We start from the raw sequence: 21,245 nt of genomic DNA, 5'->3' as shown, positions 1-21,245 counted from the left end.
TGTAGTACAAACTTTATTTGTACAAAGTTTATTAATAAAGAAACATGGATAAGATCGAATCACAGAAAGGAAAGATGATAGTATTGGTCGATGGCTACAGATATTGCAAAGACAAAGAAAATGCTGATGGAAGTATGTCATGGAGATGCTGCAGGAAACGTGGTTGCCGTGGAAGGATGAAAGTGTTAAATGACAACGTTATGTCATCATTTGGACACAATCACACTCTGGATCCAGCTAGAAATGAAGCAGCAAAGGTTGTGTCTGCTATACGTAGATGAGCAGTGGAAGGGGTGGAAAAACCAAGGCAGATTATACAACAAACTAGAGTAGGAATTTTGATGGAAGTTGCACCTCATTTACCATCATATACCGCATCGCAACGTACAATAGAAAGACAAAGGAAATGCAAACAGCTGCCATACCCTAATCCACAGAATGTTTTAATATTATATTATTTGTATAACCTGCACTATTGTGTCTGGCACTCTTTTGTCGGCAATTAAAGGTGCTTTTTTGTCATCGCCCTTATGTCAGAGCTCTATTGTCTGCGCTCTTTTGTCTTTTAAAGGTATAGCTGATATTTCAGCTTCCACCATTTCTACGTGGATTGCATTAACTGTCAAGAGAGCTTACCAATCCCTTTATGAAAATTAAAGTCCATGAGGCTCTTGCCATTGCTGCCTCATAGTCCTGTGTAACTCATTCGTCTTTGGAGGAAGTTATGACAGTCATGTTTGGCACTCTCATGCTACTTTTTCCTCCTTTTACCTTTTCTTGTTAGCTTATCAAAGTGAAGGCATTTTCTCACTGGGCTCAATCATTGTTGCTCAAAAAGTGGTCCGTTACAGATTCCATCCATGGTCACATGTGAGGATTATTATGCCTTGTATTTGTTCTTTTATTCTACACTTTTGTGATCATAGCCTCCCACAAAACTGACAAATTCAGGTATGCAGTAGCAACAGGCAAGATATTACGGATATTAAAATTTAGATTTGGTGGGGTGGTTAAAACTAATTATAATGATGTAATACTTACCTTTTGCTATTTCCAGAGTTCCTCATCCCTTCCCACACTGTTTTCCCACTTCAGGCTGCTCCCTTAAATATATTTGAGAGTCCTTCATGCATGCCTGATGATCTAGAAGATTCTGGTTCACACTAACAGGAAGATGGTATATTGTCATTTGGTCGGGTATTTGCAATAGCAACAGGTAAGTATTACATTATTAAAATTAGTTTTTACTCACCCCACCTCCTGAACAAACCAAAAAGAACTGCATTTTTCTAATTGCATCATGCCAAGGAGGTGTGTTGGTAGATGTAGCAGTAGGAGTATGTCTATGCCATCTTGAAATCTTAAAATCACAAAAATTAGAATATCATCAACTGGCAATATCTTTATCAGCTTTTATCAAATAAAAGTATAGTTAATAAAAAAATCAAATTCTTTTGCAAATGGGGTGAGACAATGTTAAGACTGCTCACAACTGCTGAAGATGTGTACTCACATTTTCACAGTGCTTGCATTATTTCTCCCCCAGAACTGTATATACGGTATTGTATATTGGATGAAAAAGTTTATGTATCTATTTTTTTTTTAAAAATAGAATGCATGAATTTTGTTAATAAAATGTGGTTCTCTCATAAGCATGCCTTTGATTATACAGGGTTCTCTATGCTAATATGTCTGTTTGAAGCAGATGCATTGATATTAAAGCTCCATTATTTGCAAAAATGTTCTTTGTGATATTTACACTGATAAGAAAAAATAATAATTTTAATAAGTCACAACAAGGAAAGAAAGATTATAGAGCAGGATACCAGATTTTGAATTAACGATGATTGGGAAAGATGAAAAATTAAATTAAGAATAACAAATAAGGAACATTAGTGAAAGAGAAGGATTAAAGAGAGGGGCTAAATGATAGATCGTGCACAGTCTCAGCATCACACAAAAAGAAGCACTTGATTTTATTATCAGGTAAATAGTTTACCAAATTCTCAGTCCATGAAGAGTGAGAGCTATGCAGAAAAATTAAAGACATTCTAGTGACAACCCCCCCCCCCCCCCCCCCCCGGAATCACTATTTTCCCACATTATTATTCATTTCAACAATAAATTAACTCCGTACTTATGGACAATTATCAGTCAATTATCAAACTTCCAATCTTAAATACTGAACTATGATTGGGACTGTTTAATATGAAGCTCCAAGTTAGATGACTTTTTGTGATATAAATGATAACCTTTCCAAAATGGAATCAGAAATTGTCAGTTTTCAGTTTCCCCAATTCATTTCTGGGCTTCAGTCAGGGTTGTCAACAATGTTCCATGCTAGATGGTATCATATAATATAAATGACATGTAACAAACATGTATGGGATCGTTTATTTGTCCAAATATATAATTGACATAAAGAACATTGGTTCTTTACTTGCTGTTCAGCTATTTTGTCCAAAAGGTTTGCATGTGTCCTTTTTATGGCAAGTTTTGCAAGAAACAGTGTCCTTTTTATGGCAAGTTTTGCAAGATTTTGACATGCAAGTCAGTGCGAAATATAAACAAGCAAATGTTTCTAATGAAAATAGGTGTCTGAGGTAGTGAGCTGTATAAACATTTAAACAGTGATGCAAAACAAAAACAGTTTTATTGGTATTATCATGGACTATCACAAATATAAGCCATATTACTAGCCAGTTTGATTTCTTCTTGTGATGTCACAAGCTGGCATGTGCAGATCATACTATTTACAAAAAGTACCTTAACTGTTTCCTTGGAAGTCACATATTGGTGGTGACTAAATAGCTTATCTCCAAATCCAGTTAATAAATGTGTACCAAGTCTTCTTAGTGCACAAGAATTTTTAAAATATTAAGATTCCCAAATGCAGTGTGTAGCATTCAGGTCTAACTTTAAAATGCAGTTGTTGGTGGAGATGTGAGTCAAATTTTAATGACGTAATTATACTCTCAGTATTGCTAGATTGGACAGCACTCTGGGTCTGTGTAATTTTCTGGTTAAAAGGACAAAGGTAATTTTGTCCCAGAAGAACAAGCTATACAATGCGATCAGGTAAATATTATATCATTAAAATTGGTTTTAATCACCCACCCCACACACATACACACAAAAAAGTACAGATGAATTGCAAAAGTAACTTAAAATATATCGACCCTAAATTTTAGGGACTTTATACTTTTTTGCCTTTATCTTTTATTTTACTCTATCTCTATTGACAAATCACTTTGCTGCTGCAATTTTTATCGTTTTGTCTTCTACCTTAATGCATTGTATGACACATTCTCATTAGTGCAACTAGTCCCCCAGTTTTTAATGGATTGACATGAAACTAAGTAAATATTATTGTCTTTACCTTGAATAGTGCATTTCAGCATATCACTTTTCTCCTGCAGTATTTTTTAAAGATATTGTCTTTTTTTGTCTTACAGCTAAATGCAGTGTATTCCACAAGCTTGTTACCATATTTAGTCTTGCATTTTTTAATTGACTGTCATGAAAGTTGGTAAATATTATGATCATCACTTGAAGATGCACATATCGACAAACCAATCGGCTCCAGCAAGTTTCTTTAGAGTTATTACCCTTGCAGCTCATTGCTGTATATGATATAAGTTTGTGAACAGATCTGTCCCTGTTTTTTTATGGATTGCTGTAAAATATGGTACATATTATGGTCATCATTTAAAGATGTGCATATTTTGGCAGATCTTTTTGCTCTTTGGATTTTTGCATGAATTCGTGCCTTTTTTAATTGCAGCTGCAGGTGGCAAGGAATGATGAAATTTTGTGAGTGCAGCTACTGCAGTGTTTAGTAGATTGTTTTGAAACTTAGCACAGTGTGACCCCGCTATAACACATTAGTTGGGGTCAGTAGAACCCAGCCATGTTATAGACCAAATAGTGTTAGAAGCTACCAGGTCAGTTAACTGAAGAAAAGGATGCATGTACCAGAAAAAGATGGCAGAAGCGGGTATAAAAGCAGGCACAAAAATATATGCTTGTGATTAAATGAAGACAAAACCAAACTGAAATATACACTTGTATGTTGACAACTTAAATTTGTGTAGTATAGTCCGTACCATACATGTGTATGAAATATTCATGAATTCAAATATAGATCACCTGTTATAAAATTCATGTATCAGTCACATCCTATTAGAAAACAATAAAACATAAAGAATGGTTGTCCTCATTTGATCTGTATCACATTGTCAACAAACACTGTCACTAAACAATTCACTACAATATTGTCACCAACAGTATGTGGCTTTAGTTGTTTACATGCTACATGTACATGTATTTAAACTGGCCTAGATTTTGGTCAGCTGGAGACAGCATCATCTTGCCGAGGCTACCCAAGGGATGAAGCTATTCATAGGGAAATGAAAACATGTGAAAAGACTAAAAAGTAACTTGGCGGCCAGCTGCTATTTGGTTTCAAAATATTGGAACTTTAATTTGCATTTTATGATGCCATTAGTAGCGATCATGAGCATAAATGTTTATCTTGCAAAAAGGAAACTTTCAAGGCACAATAAATGTCTTCTGGTTTTCTTTGGAAAATGCAACAATCCATCAGATTCCATTGTTTTGTTAGGTGCTGACTTCCTGTGATGAAAGGTGCTTTGTTTTTATTGGAGATTGTAGTCATCTTGCTTTGATGAAAGGTGCATGTGTTGTAGTATTTATATAGAATGATTGGTGTTTCAAAGGTAATCAGTTTCTTTGAAATTTCAGCCCCTAAAAATTTGTTGGGTAAATTTTTTAAAATTATCCATCATTAGGTTAATTTTAGTCGTTCCAGTTCCTGCCTTCAAAGGTTGGTTGATTGTAACTAGTCTGATACCATGACCTTTTGAGTGGATAAACAGCATGCAGTACTCAGCCAGATGTCAGCATAAAAGGATTATGATGCAACAGTGCACTGTTAAGATGGTTTGTCAATATGAACAAAGGATTCATTTATGTAACAATAAGTAGGTTCCAGTGCATTTTGTATCCATGTTTGTGGCTTCCTTTCATGGTGCATTTGAATCTCTCACTCCAAGCACAAGATTATATTGACAAGTTTAAACAGCTAATAATGTCACAAAAAATATTGCCAGCTGGTATATTTTGTTCATAACAAAAAAGAAAAAATTATTATTGGCAAAATTGGCAAAGCCCAGTGTAATCACTGAATAAACTTTTTTACACACTATTTTTCATACTTTTAAGAAGAAAAAAATATTTTCATGTATGAGAAAAATACATGCATATGTAATTTAAGTAGCCATGATACGACTTGTGTTATATCTTAATTTGTTTTATCATGGAGCATGATATAGTGCGGTCACACTATACTTAGAAGAAGAGATGCATGTTTTATAAGTCATATATATATATATATATATATATATATATATATATATATATATATATATATATATATATATATATATATATATATATATATAATGAATCAACATACTTATTTTATTTTAATAATTTGCCACATTTATCTGTACATGTAAAAAAAAAATTGACATTACTAAAGTTGAAATGGAATCCATCACAAATATCCAGATTTGTGTTACCTTTCTTCGCAGAAATCGTTTGTATGAGGAGTACACTAAGCAGTTGGGCTCAGTAATCCAGCAATGGGAGGTTGATGTTGAGAAGATTAAAGACCAGGAGGAAAAATTAACAGTAATATCACTTTTATATACCTTGTTTTTAAAGAGAATTATTACTTAGCAGTAGAATACACTGAACACAAAGAAAGAAAGAACAAAAGCAGCATTTTGATCCAAATAAAAATTTGGCCCTGAAACATGTTATATCATCCACACATTTTGACCTTACATATTCCATCCATGCAAGACTGTCACCCATTTCATCCTCAGTTAGATACATCTGAAATGTCATGTGTCAAAACAGAGATATACAGCAGTATCCAGTCCTTCATATTCAATATGTTCAACATCAAATCCTTTCCAAATCCTTTAAAAGATGTACCAGAATCGTTAGAATCAAAGAACGTTCGCATTTTGTTTAACTTTCCACATTTGACCTGTTATGTAAAACTAACAACAAAAGACTTATAATTTTATTTAAGGACTACTTTTTTGGCTTAAGAAGAGGAACTTTTGAAGATGGAGACCACATCAGTCAGGAATGCCATAAGATCTGGTGACTGGGTGGTCTCTATCAACCTTCAGTGTGTATGTGTACCTTAACATCCCTATCATTTCTCCTCACAGGAAGTACCTGTTTATTCTTCATTGGGGAGGTTTTCCAATTTTATACTGTCATTCAGCCAAGCCTCTGCATTCCGAGTTTTTATGAGGGTAATGGGAGAAGTTGCATACACTTAACCCTTTACCTCATAGAGCATAGTTACCAAGTGCAGCACGCTATAAATAGAACACCTGTTACCTATTCGACTCCATACGAATAGGCCTGCCTGTTAACTGTTAAGCATTGTAGTGTATGTTATGTTTAACAGCAATTTTAACCATTTTACATTTTTGGTACACATCTATTATGTGTGGAAAAATTTAAGAGTAAAGTCCGATTGTTATAGCTGTGCAATTATTTTTCACGGAAGAATTTTTTGTGTGCTTTAAAATCTTGAGAGAACTCGTTCACCATCAAGTCAGTGAGATCGCGTGACCAAACGTAGCTGCCATTTCTCATACTCAAAATTTACAAGTTTTTTGTCCGCGTCTACATCACTAAGTCATCTGAATTTGATAATTTATAAAAACTAATTGCTGCCTACATCCATATCAGAGCATTTACCTAAGTTATTGAATTTTTCATAGTTGTGATTCTAAACGTGAAAACTTCGTAAGTACTGAATGAAATCCACGATCTCCATTTTGGAGAGTGGAAATTACGAACCAGTTACTTTAAATAGCAGATATCGACCAGAGCATAAACATTGACCACGCGATCGGACGTAATTGTCATTCGCAGAGATGAATGTAGTATTTAATAGGGAGTTTTCCCTGAAGGTGGCATTACACAAACCGGCTTAAAATGGCTGATGTTTACAGCAGATGTCAAAAGGCGCTTCCATGCAAATGGAGTAGAAACGTCAAAAGGTGCTTCAATGCAAATGGAGTAGAGGTGTCCAAAGGCGCTTGCATGAGGTAAAGGGTTAAGCATTGTAGTGTATGTTACGTTTAACAGCAATTTTAACCATTTTACTTGTTTGGTACACATCTATTATGTGTGGAAAAATTTAAGAGTAAAGTCCGATTGTTATAGCTGTGTAATTATTTTTCATGGAAGAATTTTTTGTGTGCTTTAAAATCTTGAGAGAACTCATTCACTGTCAAGTCAGTGAGACCGTGTGACCAACCGTAGCTTCCATTTGTTATACTCAAAATTTACAAGTTTTTTGTCCGCGTCTACATCACTAAGTCATCTGAATTTGATAATTTATAAAAACTAATTGCTGCCTACATCAATATCAGAGCCTTTACCTAAGTTATTGAATCTTTCATAGTTGTGATTCTAATCGTGAAAACTTCGCAAGTACTGAATGAAATCCGCGACCTCCATTTTTGAGATTAATCTCAGACCTTATTAGAGTCCAAAACTGGGCACAGCAAAATAGGATGGTAATTAATGAAGGTAAAACAAAATAAATGATTTTGGGGACATCACAAAAGCTACACAAGTCAGGGAACCCCAAACTATTTCTTGCTATAAATAATCATCCATTAGAAAATGTCAAACATGAAAAGCTTGTACGTGTGACCGTAGATAATAATTTATTATGGAATGACCATATTGGTAAGCTTTGTAAAACACTGTCATCCAAAATTGCCCTACTCAGCAGAATCAAGAAATATTTACTTATGGAAACTCAAAATCTTTGCTACAAGTTATATATCCTTCCAATAATGGATTATTGTTCAAATGTATGGGGAAACTGCTAAATCTGAGCATGACAGGATTTATATTTAACTTCAGAAACACGCAGCATGTGTAATTTTAGATGCATCTATTGATATCCCTCAAAAGCATTATTTACAGAACTCAAATGGTTCACAATATATGACAGGATAGATTTTCGCAAGGCAGTTCTTTTTATATAAATGTCTACAGGGAACTGCACCAGAGTATCTTCATGACTTGTTCAGGCCTTTTTCAGCACAATACCAGTTGAGATCAATATAACATGGAAACCTTCGGGCACCAAAACCATGAACAGCAATTTAAAAAGAGCTTCCAATTCTATGGTACAGTTCTGTGGATAAAGCTTCCACTACATGTAAAATCTGCTGAAAATATTAGAATATTTAAGAAGAGATATCATGAGCATGCATGTGCTTCTAATAGATAATGGAATTTAGTATTTTAATACTAAACATGTTAAAATAAACAGTAATTATTGCTATCTTCATATAATGTACATGTATATTGTTATACTCTCCTTATGAGGGCATCAGGAGAGAATAGTCCTTGACTAATGAGTCACCCTCTATAAATAAAGCATTATTATTATTATTGTTATTATTATTCTCCTTTTTGCCAGCTTCCTAGTATGTATAATGCATTGATTGACAGAATTTGCCATGATGGCATACCTGTGTCACATGCTCAGGTTCACTACAGTAGAGACAGTACTCTTCATTATAGTGCCTGAAAAAGGGGGCATACATGTTAATATTTCTCAGTAGGTGAGAGGTTCCTTTTCTGCTTAAATGAATTTTGTCTCTGTGGTAGACGCTTAGGTTGACATCCTGGTTCTGAAGAAAGAAAGATGTGTATTGTGGAATGTACTGTAGGTTGAAGTCTCCACATAGGTCAATTATCAGATCATTGATTTCTTTCACCCTGGTGTCCACACAAGGAGGTAGTCCTGATATCATTATAGTAAACTTTCAAAGTCTGTTCTGATTTGATTTAGTGACATTCCATCACTGGCATCATTTCCACCTACTAAAATAGTAATTTGGTGAGGTCAGCATTGGAGGTGTTTTTGTCAAATTCATTCATTAAAATCAAATTGCATTGCTAACAGTAATACCCTTTAAGTTAAAAGGTTATAATTACTTTGAGATTGAAATCATTAGTCCTATTCTCAATCTGGAGATTAATAAAAACCATATGAAAATGATAATATCCTTAGATCAGTGTTAAAAGTTAAACATAGAAATTATAACACTTAGAATAAATTATTAATTTTAGTTTTTAGTGATATTTTTAGAATCGAACCTTCTGTGTAATTTCGCTGTTCAGATTTTTTATTTGTTTGGAAATGACCACAGTGTGGTGGCTGATTTTCTTGAAAATCCAAGCACAGAAAATTGTAAAGCCATATCAACATGGGATTTCATAAAAAGACTTTGCATAATGTCTGTTTGGTCCAAATTCAAATGGTGTTGATCTGATGTCCAATCTTGAAAAATCCTGTTAATGCTACTTATCTTAATTGGAAAGTCCTTTTGACATTGTATTTTTATCAGAAGACTTCTTATAGTGCAGAGGCTGGCAACCTATGGCACGCATGCCACAAGGTGGCACGTCAAGAGGTTCTTTGTGGCATGCAAAGGGCAGCCAAAAATCTTGATTTTAACAGTATTACTCTCTTATTGGTGGCACACGCTCGTTCATTTTGTAATTAATCCCGGAAAAGTGGCATGCTAAGTCAAATAGGTTGCCAACACCTGTTATGGTGTCTAGTTGGTACTAAATGAAACTGATGCAAACTGACCCTTACCATGGCCACCATAGTGGCCAGCTTGAAAATATCATTATGACCACTCCTTCTTAATGGATGTTTGAATCAACATGGGATTTTCATGATTAGATTGGTTATGGTATCTAGTTCGTACTAAATGAAAATGGTGCCGTGTCTACTGGCCCTGTCTTGAAAATCATGCTCTTTCTACTCTGCCTGAATGGATGGTCATGTTGACAAAGGGTGGATACTTGGTCCTAAATGAAAATGGTGCCAATCTGTCGTCCATTATGTCTTACATAGCAGCTAATTTAAAAATCTCATTGCTCAAAAATATCACAGATAGTTTCAAAATTCAAAAGTTAAAAGGAAGAAATGGTTTTATCTTCAATTCCTGGAAATTCTTTTTGGCCAGTAGAGCTTCAGCCCTTTGAGGGACTCTTGTTTGCCTTTAGGCTGATAGTAAAACTTGAGTTCTTGATAGTCTGCTTTTGTGATATTGAGATTGTGTGCATGCACTTTTCTAACTTTTCTATTCATTCCTTCTTTCTCTCCATTATTCCAGATATTTCATTTTCCTTTTTCAGTTGTGGTTAATTTTATATGGTCAACATTGAATTTTCAATGCATCTGAAAAGCCTGCAGTGCATGAGCATCGAATGCTCACACTCTCTCTTGCTGGCATGTAAATAAGTTTATTATGAAATATACCATTTATACTTATTATCTAATAATTGTTACTTTCATAAGACATATTTTCAGGCAAAGCCATATTAAACATTTATAATAAATTTTACTGACTTTTCACCAGGCAGAATAAAAAATTCTTAGCACTGGGACAAATGTTTGAATCTTTTAAAATTCTGACTTTAAAAAAATAACAAGTTCACATTTTTAGGGGAAAAAAAATAAAATTATTTTTCCAAAATATTTTCATTGTTGAACTTTATATAGGATTGTAATTTTAATGTTTTATCATAACTCTTCCATCAGTATGTATTAGAAACACTTAATTGGAAATAAAAAAATCCTATTTGCTGCCCTATGAGCATTATTAATGATTATGTCCCCTTTCTGTTTCATATGTATATCATATGAAAATTATGAATGTTTCAATCCCTACATTGCATTTTTATTGACTCAGCCAAACCAAGCATAATCAAACTTAATAAAGATCTATGGTGCACGTTTTCAGTGAGTGATGGATTAATCCAGATATCCAGCATGGGCTTATGATGTTTCCACATTTTGTGACTGCAGCCCATATTTCTGTCAGAGGCAGTTTCCATATTTTTGGTTTATGAAAACCACTTTTAAGAAAATATGTTGCCTTTTTTTAAAAAGTGGGCAACCTTGGTCTAATTCTTCCTTTCGATGAAGATATGTGTTATGATGAGACATTCTGGTCATAAATCAAGGGAAAATATTAAGGAGGAAAAATTATGGCACCTTCATTATGAACATTGTGTAAACTTGCTGGGGAAAAAAACTCAAACTTGTATGCATGATTCTCTCTTGACATTTGTCAATAACTATAACTTCATCATACTTTTGTACAGCAAACACACTCCAATACACATATTATTTTAAAAAAAACCACTATAAATGAATAATACAAACAGATAGTACTCATACTGGCATCAAGAGAATGTTCTACAAACATTTTGACACATTCACGTTATTTATGATTGAACTATATGACCAATCACCATATGTTATTGACTACTGAGAAAAGCTCTTTGAATTTGGTCAAGTTATGTTAATCATATATTGAAGTACACTAACATTCTGTTCTTTTTATATGGGATTTGCCCTGCAGAAGCTGATTCTTTCATTAAATGTTGCCTTGTCTATTCATCAGAAATACATTAATCAGGGCATCAAAGTTATCACATTCAGACTGCAATCATATCTTATATATTTTGTGTTTTAAAAATTGTCATTGATAGACCTATCTAATGGTAATCATCGGAAGAATTCTCATAACTTCAGAGTGGTAGTTTTAACAAAGGCAAATGAAACCTTGTCATTCAAGACACACTCACTGCTTGACTAAAACCTGTTAGTCATTTATTCAAGAAAATAATATTTCTCATCTTTCTTTATTTTTGGTCTCTTTATTTCATGTTTTTATTTTTTACATATTTACAATTGCAGTCAAAGTTTATACCAAGAAACGTCTTCTTTTCTACACTGTACATATTTATCCTATCACAACAAACTCAAGAGAAAAATATTCAGCTCTTGTTAAATTTTAACTACATATTAAGCAATTTAGATAATCTTTAGTTCAAATCTCTTAAAGTATATAATAACTTGTCTTAGGCATTTTTGCTTGTTGGTCTTTGTAGTAACTAATAATAATAATAATAATAATGCTTTATTTATAGATGGTGACTCATTAGTCAAGGACTATTCTCCCTTGAGGCCCTCTTAAGGAGAGTATAACAATGCACATTATATGAAGATAGCAATAATTGATGTTTATTTTAACATGTTTAGTATTAAAATGCTAAATTAATTATCTATTAGAAGCACATGCATGCTCATGATATCTCTTCTTAAATACTCTAATATTTTCAGCAGATTTTACATGTAGTGGAAGCTTTATCCACAGAACTGTACCATAGAATTGGAAGCTCTTTTTAAATTGCTGTTTTTGGTTTTGGTGCCCGAAGGTTTCCATGTTATATTGATCTCAACTGGCATTGTGCTGAAAAAGGCCTGAACAAGTCATGAAGATACTCTGGTGCAGTTCCCTGTAGACATTTTTATAAAAAGAACTGCCTTGTGAAAATCTATCCTGTCATATATTGTGAACCATTTGAGTTCTGTAAATAATGCTTTTGAGGGATATCAATAGATGCATCTAAAATTACACATGCTGCGCGTTTCTGAAGTTAAATATAAATCCTGTCAAGCTAAGATTTAGCAGTTTCCCCATACATTTGAACAATAATCCATTATTGGAAGGATATATCACTTGTAGCATAGATTTTGAGTTTCCATATGTAAATATTTCTTGATTCTGCTGAGTAGGGCAATTTTGGATGACAGTGTTTTACAAAACTTATCAATATGGTCATTCCATAATAAATAATTATCTATAATCACACGTACAAGCTTTTCATGTTTGACATTTTCTAATGGATGATTATTATTGCAAGAGTTAGTTCTGGGTTCCCTGACTTGTGTAGCTTTTGTGATGTCCCCAAAATCATATATTTTATTTCACCTTCATTAATTACCATTCTATTTTGTTGTGCCCAGTTTTGGACTCTAATAAGGTCTGAGTTTGGATAATTTCATATCAGAACTAGATGTATACAAGGTTGCATCATCTGCAAACAAATATGTATTTCTGGATTCATTATTTAATGGTAGATCATTGATACAGATAAGGAAGAGGAGAGGGCCCAGAACTGAGCCTTGAGGGATCCCTGAATGAATAGTGTGAGTTTGAGAGCTAATATTGCCAGTGCTTACTTCTTGAGACCTTTGGTTTAGGTATAATCTAAACCAGTTTTAAGAACTATTGTCGAACCTGTAACAGTTCAGCTTTTATAGCAGAATTTCATGATCAACAAGATCAAAGGTTTTCTTCAAGTCAAGGAAAACAATCCCAGTCATATGTCCATTATCCATTTCGTTCAGCCAAAGATCAGTTAATTTGGTAAGTTCTGTTTGGCACGAGTGGTACTTTCTAAATCCTGATTGCGCTGTATGAAACAGTATGTTTAAAAAAATGTATTGACCTGAATGGCTACATGCTTTCAAAAACCTTTGACAGTACAGGTCTGTAATTCCCTGGATCCTCCTTTCTTAAAGATAGGTGTAACCGTTGCACATTTCAGTGTTTCTGAAAAATTACCACTCATTATGCTTAAATTTATGATATGCGTTAGTGACTTTGTTATTACTGGTGCAGCAATTTTAAGAATTCGTGGACCAATCCCATCCTATCCAGAGGATTTTATTAATATTCACCTTAATTAGCATATCAAAAGTATCAGCTTCACTAACATTAGCTATTGAAAATTAATTATCATCAGGAATTTTAGCTCTTATAAATAATAGAAGAGCATCAAGTTCAATTGGGATGTTAGTCTGGTTCTGAATACTGTTACTGGAGATGCTTATGAAGAAATTGTTGAACATTTCCACAATGTTTTGTACAGATGTTGCTATATCATCATTTTGCTTAAGTCTAGGGGGAAGACAACTGTTCCTGGGTGGGTTCAGGTCTTTTAGATGCTTCCACAATGTCTTGGTACTCTTACTTTCATCAATAGCCTGTTTATAGTAGTTCTCTTCTGCCTTATCTATCAGGTGCTTAGTTTTATTCCTCCAATTTCTATTGCTTTTCATGTCTTTTTTTCTTGTGGAAATTATCTCTTAGGTGTCTAGCCTCATTGATCTCAGGGGTAATCCACTTGGGCATAATTTGGTGTTTAACCCTTTTTGTTTTAATTGGGGCATGCTTGTCTAAGGTTGCATTGAACATCCGATACCATTTGTCTAAGGTAGTAATGACATCAGCTATATTGCAGACTGATTGGAAGGGTTTGCAAACTAAATCATTTAAGAACATTTCCTCATCAAACTGTTTAAAGTCTCTAACTAACTGTAGCTTACCTGTAAGTTTGGACAACTCCAGTGGCCTAGTGATTACAGAGCATCTGCCTTGGATGCGGGAGTTTGCGGGTTCAAACCCCGGCCGAGTCGTACTAACAGCTGCCTTGCTAGGTTAGTGTTAAGCCTGGTCGGCCTGGTGTCAGGATAATGTGATTGGGTGGGACATGATGCTACATGTCTGTGGCATGATGCCCCAGTGCTAGACATCACTATAAAATGTCACACAGCACATATTGTAGTACATGACTGAAAAATTGATAAAGCTATGTTAAAAATCCAAATCACACAGACATGTAAGTTTAATGAATTGATGAGTTTTAAAATTTGTAATTTTTATATCATGTACACCTTTTTTCTTTTCTTTGCAGAAATGCATAGTTTTAATCAATATGTATAATTTCCACTCAAGTGAATGCTTTTATCAAGAAATAAATTTTTATTCCGAACAATGCATGCAATTCTCCATTGTTTCGATTATATTTCTGTAAGTTTTCAAAATAAAATGGATACAAATTTATCCCAAAGCTTTATATACTGGTTTTTCTGCACTAATAGGATTAGATACAGTAATTAATCTTTCATTGTTTCCTGTTGTTTACTCCAAGATATTTCTCAGTTAATGTGCCAGTAATGCGGATTCCAGCACATAAATGTCCTATGGAAAAAGCTTTGAAATTATTCACTCATGGTAATGTCACTTTTGTACTCAATATCAGCATTATCTGTTGAGGTTTGTTTTAACATCTGTATTAGCCCAAGGAACAATTTTTTATGTGTGCATTTGATGGAAAACATGCCCATAATACCAATCAGTACATGTGATATTGCTACATAAGATGAAGCTCACACTTTAAAATCTGCTTATTTGTTCCATTAACATGGGTTTTGGAAATTTCTTACAAATAGTAAAGGAATGGCTAATTTTGTAATTTATGTGCGTTGTTGATGCTCAAATGATTAAATACACAAGGAATATTCAGATTTGGTGACATTTTCAAACTTCACCAATTAAAAAGGGCTTTGGAAATTTTTCACAAATTGTCAAGGAATGGATAATTTTGTAATTTATATGTGATGTTGATGCTCAAATGATTAAATACGCAAGGAATATTCAAATTTGTTGACATTACCCATTAGGAGACTTTAAGTGTCTATACTTGCACACACTAAGACTCTAAGTCTACAGTTTCTGTTTCTACACATATACTAATAGTGTTAGCAGCTTTTCTGTTTTCTCGATTACCTTATTACAGCTATATTCCAGCCCCACAAATTCTTAGGGTATCTTCAGCAACACAATGGTGCATTACATATCTTTCAATTTGTTTCTTATAACTGAAACAAGGGAAGAGAGTTTTATAAGTATATCACATAATATCTGTTGTATACTTTACATGTTATGATTCTTTGATGACCTACCAGTGCTTTTTTGTCATTGCAATTTTTGCATGAGGACAAGAGAAAAGCAATATTAAGTGCAGTTAGCCAGGATAAATAAAGATTTTAATTTGTCCAACATCTGTTTGATTTCCCAGGAAATGCCTGATTTGTAACAATTTAGCTGTATTCTAGTTACTTGGCTCAACGTCATCAGAACTGGGTCAATTCTTCATTTTAATTGATGTGACCATTTATGTTTTTTTAGTTAAGACTTTACAGAAGTTGAAAGGATTATTAAGATAAAGAGCAAAATGAATGCTAATGAATTTCATTTTAAACTGAATAATTTAGCATGGGATTCCTTTTCGACAAGCTGCCTTTTATTCTACATGAAAGTAATGATGCTTTAAGATTTAGCTGAATTTAAACTTTAATATTTGTCTTAATCTAGAGTTTGGACATATAGGCAGACATGCACTAGCATATGCCAGAGTGACTGCTGTGTCAAGCTTCTGTCAAGGCATGCTCAAGAAGAAATGTATTATGGGTAGAGTTCAGAACTGTTTGTGCAATTGTTGCTTTTTTTTTTCTTAAAAAAAGTACATGGCATTATAGTCCATAATATCATCTGGTAATCTTCAATTTGTATGAGACCGCTCCGGTGGTCTAGTGGTTATAGCATCTGCCACGGATGCGGGAGGTCGTGGGTTCGATCCCCGGCTGAGTCATACCAAAGACTTACAAAAATTGTACTAACAGCTGCCTCGCTTGGCGCTTAACATTAAGAGGACTGGTTGACCTGGTGTCAGGACAATGTGACTGGGTGGGACATCATGCTACATGTCTGCGGCATGATGCCCCAGTGCTAGACATCACTATAAACTGTCACACTGCAGACATCGTAGCGATATGACTGAAATATTGTTAAAGCTACGTTAAAAATCCAAATCACACACACACACACACTCAATTTCTATGCCCTCACTGTAAGAGCAGAAGGATGTATACTATTTTCCAGCTGCTCATCTGTACGTCCACAAGTCCATATGTCTGTCCTGAACCTATTTTAGTAAAACACCACAAAAGCTAATGTAGGAGCCATGAAATTTCACACACATTATTATGATTGTTAGTTAATAAGATTTTCAGGCCATTAAAGCAAGTTTTCAAATTTTTTACACTTTTGAACTTTTTGGTTATACACTTTTTGACAGAAAGTTTCTTTACACAGTTAAGCAAAAACCATTTGAGGTGGACGAATGAAATCTGGTAGGCATATTTGTATTTATATGTAGATTACCTAATTGTTTTTTAAAAATGAAAACCTGTCAGGATTATGTACGAAAAACATAACGTAGATTAAGATGATATCATTTTTATACATAGAACCTAATTTGATTTTGTTTCCACTAGAAATTTTTAAATTTTTTTTTTTATAAACTTTAGAAAATAGGCTCTTTGGGATGAAAAACATTTTAGCAAGCTTGCACAATACCTGACATAGACAAGTGAAATTAAAAGGTCATGTATGTGCATATTTCAATGGCACTGTTAAATTTTCATGTCATTTGAGCAATTTTTCATGATTTTTTAAATCAAAATTTAATGTTTGAAGCTGCAGTGGAAGAATATGTTTTACAAACACAAATTAAGTAGCACATATATTAACATACATGAATGTTTCAGTCATGGAATGATGATGATCTTGCATAATTTTACATTTTATAACTGAACATAACTATTACCTCGTGTCCTTCAGAGATAACTCACTGGCTTTAAACGTTTAATTGGCTCCTTGTTTTACCTCACAAACAGTTGGTGGTATTAGAACTGAAAATTTGAGAGAAATTCTACCAGGTACCCGTTGATCTTAATGATTGATTACCCAGGTACTTGATCAACCAGGTACTTGATGAAAGGGAAATTGTATTAAATGTATACAAACATGAACTGCTTTGTTGAAGGTTGACCCTAGCATGAATGGCATGCAAAAGTATATTTTTTCAGTGGTCGAAGTGTACAAATTGGTTTATATTTTCAAGTGAGAATCATCTAAAGGGTATCTTGCTATAAGTGAATCAGAGTTTCATTTTTGGAAAAATAAATAGGCCCAACAAGATAGTAACATAGGTAGGAAAATTTTAATAAAAACTGTGTAAAATATACTTGTATTATTCAGTGGAATATGTCACAAATAAATTAACAACTTACAATTTGTTCTAATTATATCCAATAAAATCCACAATGCTTGACATCTTAATTTCACTTTTATGACAAATCCATGAATTCAGTTATAGGTCAAACACCAATACAAGACAGTTCAGAATGATCCTATTCACAATATCCCATAATATGCTAATTTCATGTGTATTACAAAATAAACAAAGTTACATCCACTTTTTTTTTAACAGTATTCTATAAATGTCACTACCTGATGTCAACTGGTACAAAGTCCAAGAATTCATCCACATTGTCTGATAAAGTTGTGAAATCCTTCATTGTTGTCTAGTAAATTGTTGTGGTCTAGTCAACACAAGTGTCGTCTGACTCCCTTCCTTACCATGTGGGTGCTTATGTTGAGACTGAATTTGGGCTTTGTGAGTAGCACTTTCATCATAGTTTGTGAAATTTATTTAAGGATGAAACTGAAAGTTTGACATGTGGGAAAACAAGCTAAGCAATTAAGGTCAAACATTTACTGGAAGAGGCAGAACTCTGCTTGGCACTGAATAAGTAAGTACATGTTACATTAATTGCTGGATCAAAAGTATTAACTTGAAAACAATGTGAGTGCCACCTTTACAAGCCAAGGGCTTATGGGGCTTTGTACACTGGTAGAAAACTTGTATGATGTAAACAGTTACCCAGTGGGTCATTTTATTACCTGGATTATTATCAGCGGGCTAGTACCCAGGTACCCAGTCACAGCTCTAGGTTGCTTGAGGTCCATAACATCCAAAAATTAGCATTCATGGTCTTGTAGTAAATGTTCAGACTTGTTACTCACTTGTGTTTTATTTTGTAGCTCTTATTTAAGCAGCAACAGAAGCTGTTTCAGCAATCCAGAATTGTGCAGAGTCAAAGGCTGAAAACTATAAAACAGTTGCATGAACAATTCACAAAGGTAAGATAAACAACAAAATCTTTACATAAAGCAGATATATACATTCTGGATACAAACCTTTCTTTTATTAGTTTTTTTGTTTCTGTGTGAGGTCTAACCATCTATATAGTTAGCATACTTGATGTTAGATATACCTATTTTATAGTATATAATGAAATAAGGTCTTGCCTCAGATCTGAGCAATCATGATAGAATGTATTTCTATTTTTAAATTCAGACAGACATCCACCAGGAAAAAACTCGAGTTTGGTCATTTATAAAAGTTTGAATGGAATATTATTTTTGTCGTTTTTGTTTGATGTACTACACATGGCAGACACACATACATGAACCCTTGCACCATGATTTCTTTTTCTTCCAAGAGAGCTGTGCATTCATTGGAAAGATGTGTATGGATGAGCAGTTTCCTACTAATCACTGTTTTGTCTGACTTCAGTTTTCAATTAGTAATCCCAGAACCTTTAAAGTGTTTGATAAAGTAGTTTTATTTTGTAAAATCTTATTCTTTAGCAATCATTTCACTACCTAAGTCATAGATTTTTCAGATTCTAATGTTATTAAAAAAAATGTTATACAAGCTAAATTTTTTTTACCTTTTCCATATTTTGAAAACTCTGACACTTTCATAAGATCACTCTGATGTCTGTTATTCAAGGGAGCAGAAGACCTGGAAAAAAGCCACCAGACTCAACAATCTAATGCACAGAATGAACTGAAGAAAGAAATGTTCCTTCTTCAAAAGAAAATTCTGATGGACACGGTAAAGTTTTGACAATAAGTTTTGTCTAACATGGCAGTGTTCATATAAGTTTAAATCCTGTTGAACTTGGTAAATATTATGGTCATCACCTGAAAACATGTATGTAGAAAAATCACCACCATTTTTCTGCAAGTTATTACTGTTGTTTACTTGCATCTGAATGCAGTGTATTAAAAAATTTAGTCAACTCACATTTGGTTGTTTTATTTGATCACCATGATACTTTATAATTCTTTTGGTCATCCAGATCCACGCATTTTGTTTTTAACACATCTAGGCATCAAATTTCATGGGAATGAAAATACCATGTGTTTATTTTATATTGATTTATATAAAATGACCAAAGAGTGGAGTAAGAAATGCAGAGTGAACATGAATACATTTTGAATTTCGTCTGATTTACTCATTGTTTTCAGTGTTTTATGGGGTAAAATTGCATATTTGAAGCTTTGGTTGTGATAGGACTTTTTAAACATTGTCACCAAACAGTACAATTAAACTTTTGTCACATCTCTACGGTTATACTAGTTATATAATGCAAATAATTTTGGTTGTGTTTCCAATTTTAATACACCCTCCATTTGACAGTTTTACTGTTGTGACCCTGTCTGTCCATCTCATCTGTCCATAAACTTTCCCATTTCAGCATAAAGATTTTAGTTCTCCATCATCTATGGATACCAAGCTTTGTGAATAGCTTGCATTTGTGGTAAGGAAGAAGCCTATCAGTTTTGGGGTCAAGAGGTCCAAAGTCATGGTCACTGACTGGCATAAGAAAAATGGTTTCCACACAATAACATCAGTCCTGTATACCTTGACCAAACTTGGTGGATAGCTTGCACTTAGGATAAGGAAGAAGTCTTTAGATTTTGGGGGCCAACATCAAACATCAAGTCATAGTCACTGAAAGAACAAAAAAAATGGTTTCCAAACAGTGACAGGAGTTTGGCATCATGTACATGAACCAAACTTTTGTGGATAGCATGCACTTGGAGTAACAATCAAGTCTATTGATTTTGTAGTAAAAAAAAGTTTAAGGTCACTGTGACTGAAAGAAGGAAATGACTTTCACACAAAAACACTTTGTGGATGGCTTGCACTTGGGGAGAAGAAAAAGCCTGTCAATTTTGGGTACAAAAGGTCAAAGATCAGTGTGACTAACTGAAGTAAAGTGAGTCCCTTGTAAGGACTTGTGTTAAACAGGCCTAAAGAATTTTCAGGAATCCAAGATAAGTCGAGTTCTTCTTTTCAGATGCCAAGTGTTAATGAATTCTCTGATATTTTTGAGCAATAACAAGAATTTCAAGATGTAAAATGGCCACCTTATTAGTTTTCAACCAGCTAGATACTGTGAGAAGGTTATTGGTGAAAACCCTTTGTTGATACAACCATGCATTCTGAAGGAGTAGCAGTAACAAGATGTTCAAGATGGCCACCATGGATGGCTGTATTGATGTCAGATCAGCATAATTTTAATTTAAGACCAACTAGGCACCATAAGTGAAGATACCAGGTTGATTTGACTTTAGTAGCAGTAGCAATAGCATGATTTTCAAGATGACTATGATGTCCATTTTCGCTGTTAGATCACCGTTTTCATTTACAACCAACTAGACATATGAAGTCTTTTGATGACACTT

At 33.9% G+C, this 21,245-nt stretch overlaps 1 protein-coding gene across 2 annotated transcripts in view; it reads left to right on the top strand.

Moving 5' to 3' along the window:
• LOC149787668 (synaptonemal complex protein 3-like) overlaps positions 1 to 21,245 on the top strand; it is a 114,335-nt gene that overhangs the window by 70,905 nt on the left and 22,185 nt on the right. For both annotated transcript variants that reach the window (XM_089975623.1, XM_089975624.1), the window contains exons 5-7: positions 5,616 to 5,715; positions 18,747 to 18,845; positions 19,501 to 19,605. In XM_089975623.1, coding sequence (XP_089831749.1) covers positions 5,616 to 5,715; positions 18,747 to 18,845; positions 19,501 to 19,605 — 304 coding nt within the window. The remainder of the gene's footprint in view (positions 1 to 5,615; positions 5,716 to 18,746; positions 18,846 to 19,500; positions 19,606 to 21,245) is intronic.

The sequence above is a fragment of the Sinohyriopsis cumingii genome, chromosome 11, assembly GCF_028554795.1.
Source record: "Sinohyriopsis cumingii isolate HCF-2022 chromosome 11, ASM2855479v2, whole genome shotgun sequence".
Classification (NCBI taxonomy): Eukaryota; Metazoa; Mollusca; class Bivalvia; order Unionida; family Unionidae; genus Sinohyriopsis; species Sinohyriopsis cumingii.
The sequence above is the reverse complement of the archived record's forward strand: the minus strand, read 5'-3'. Positions and strand labels throughout refer to the sequence as shown.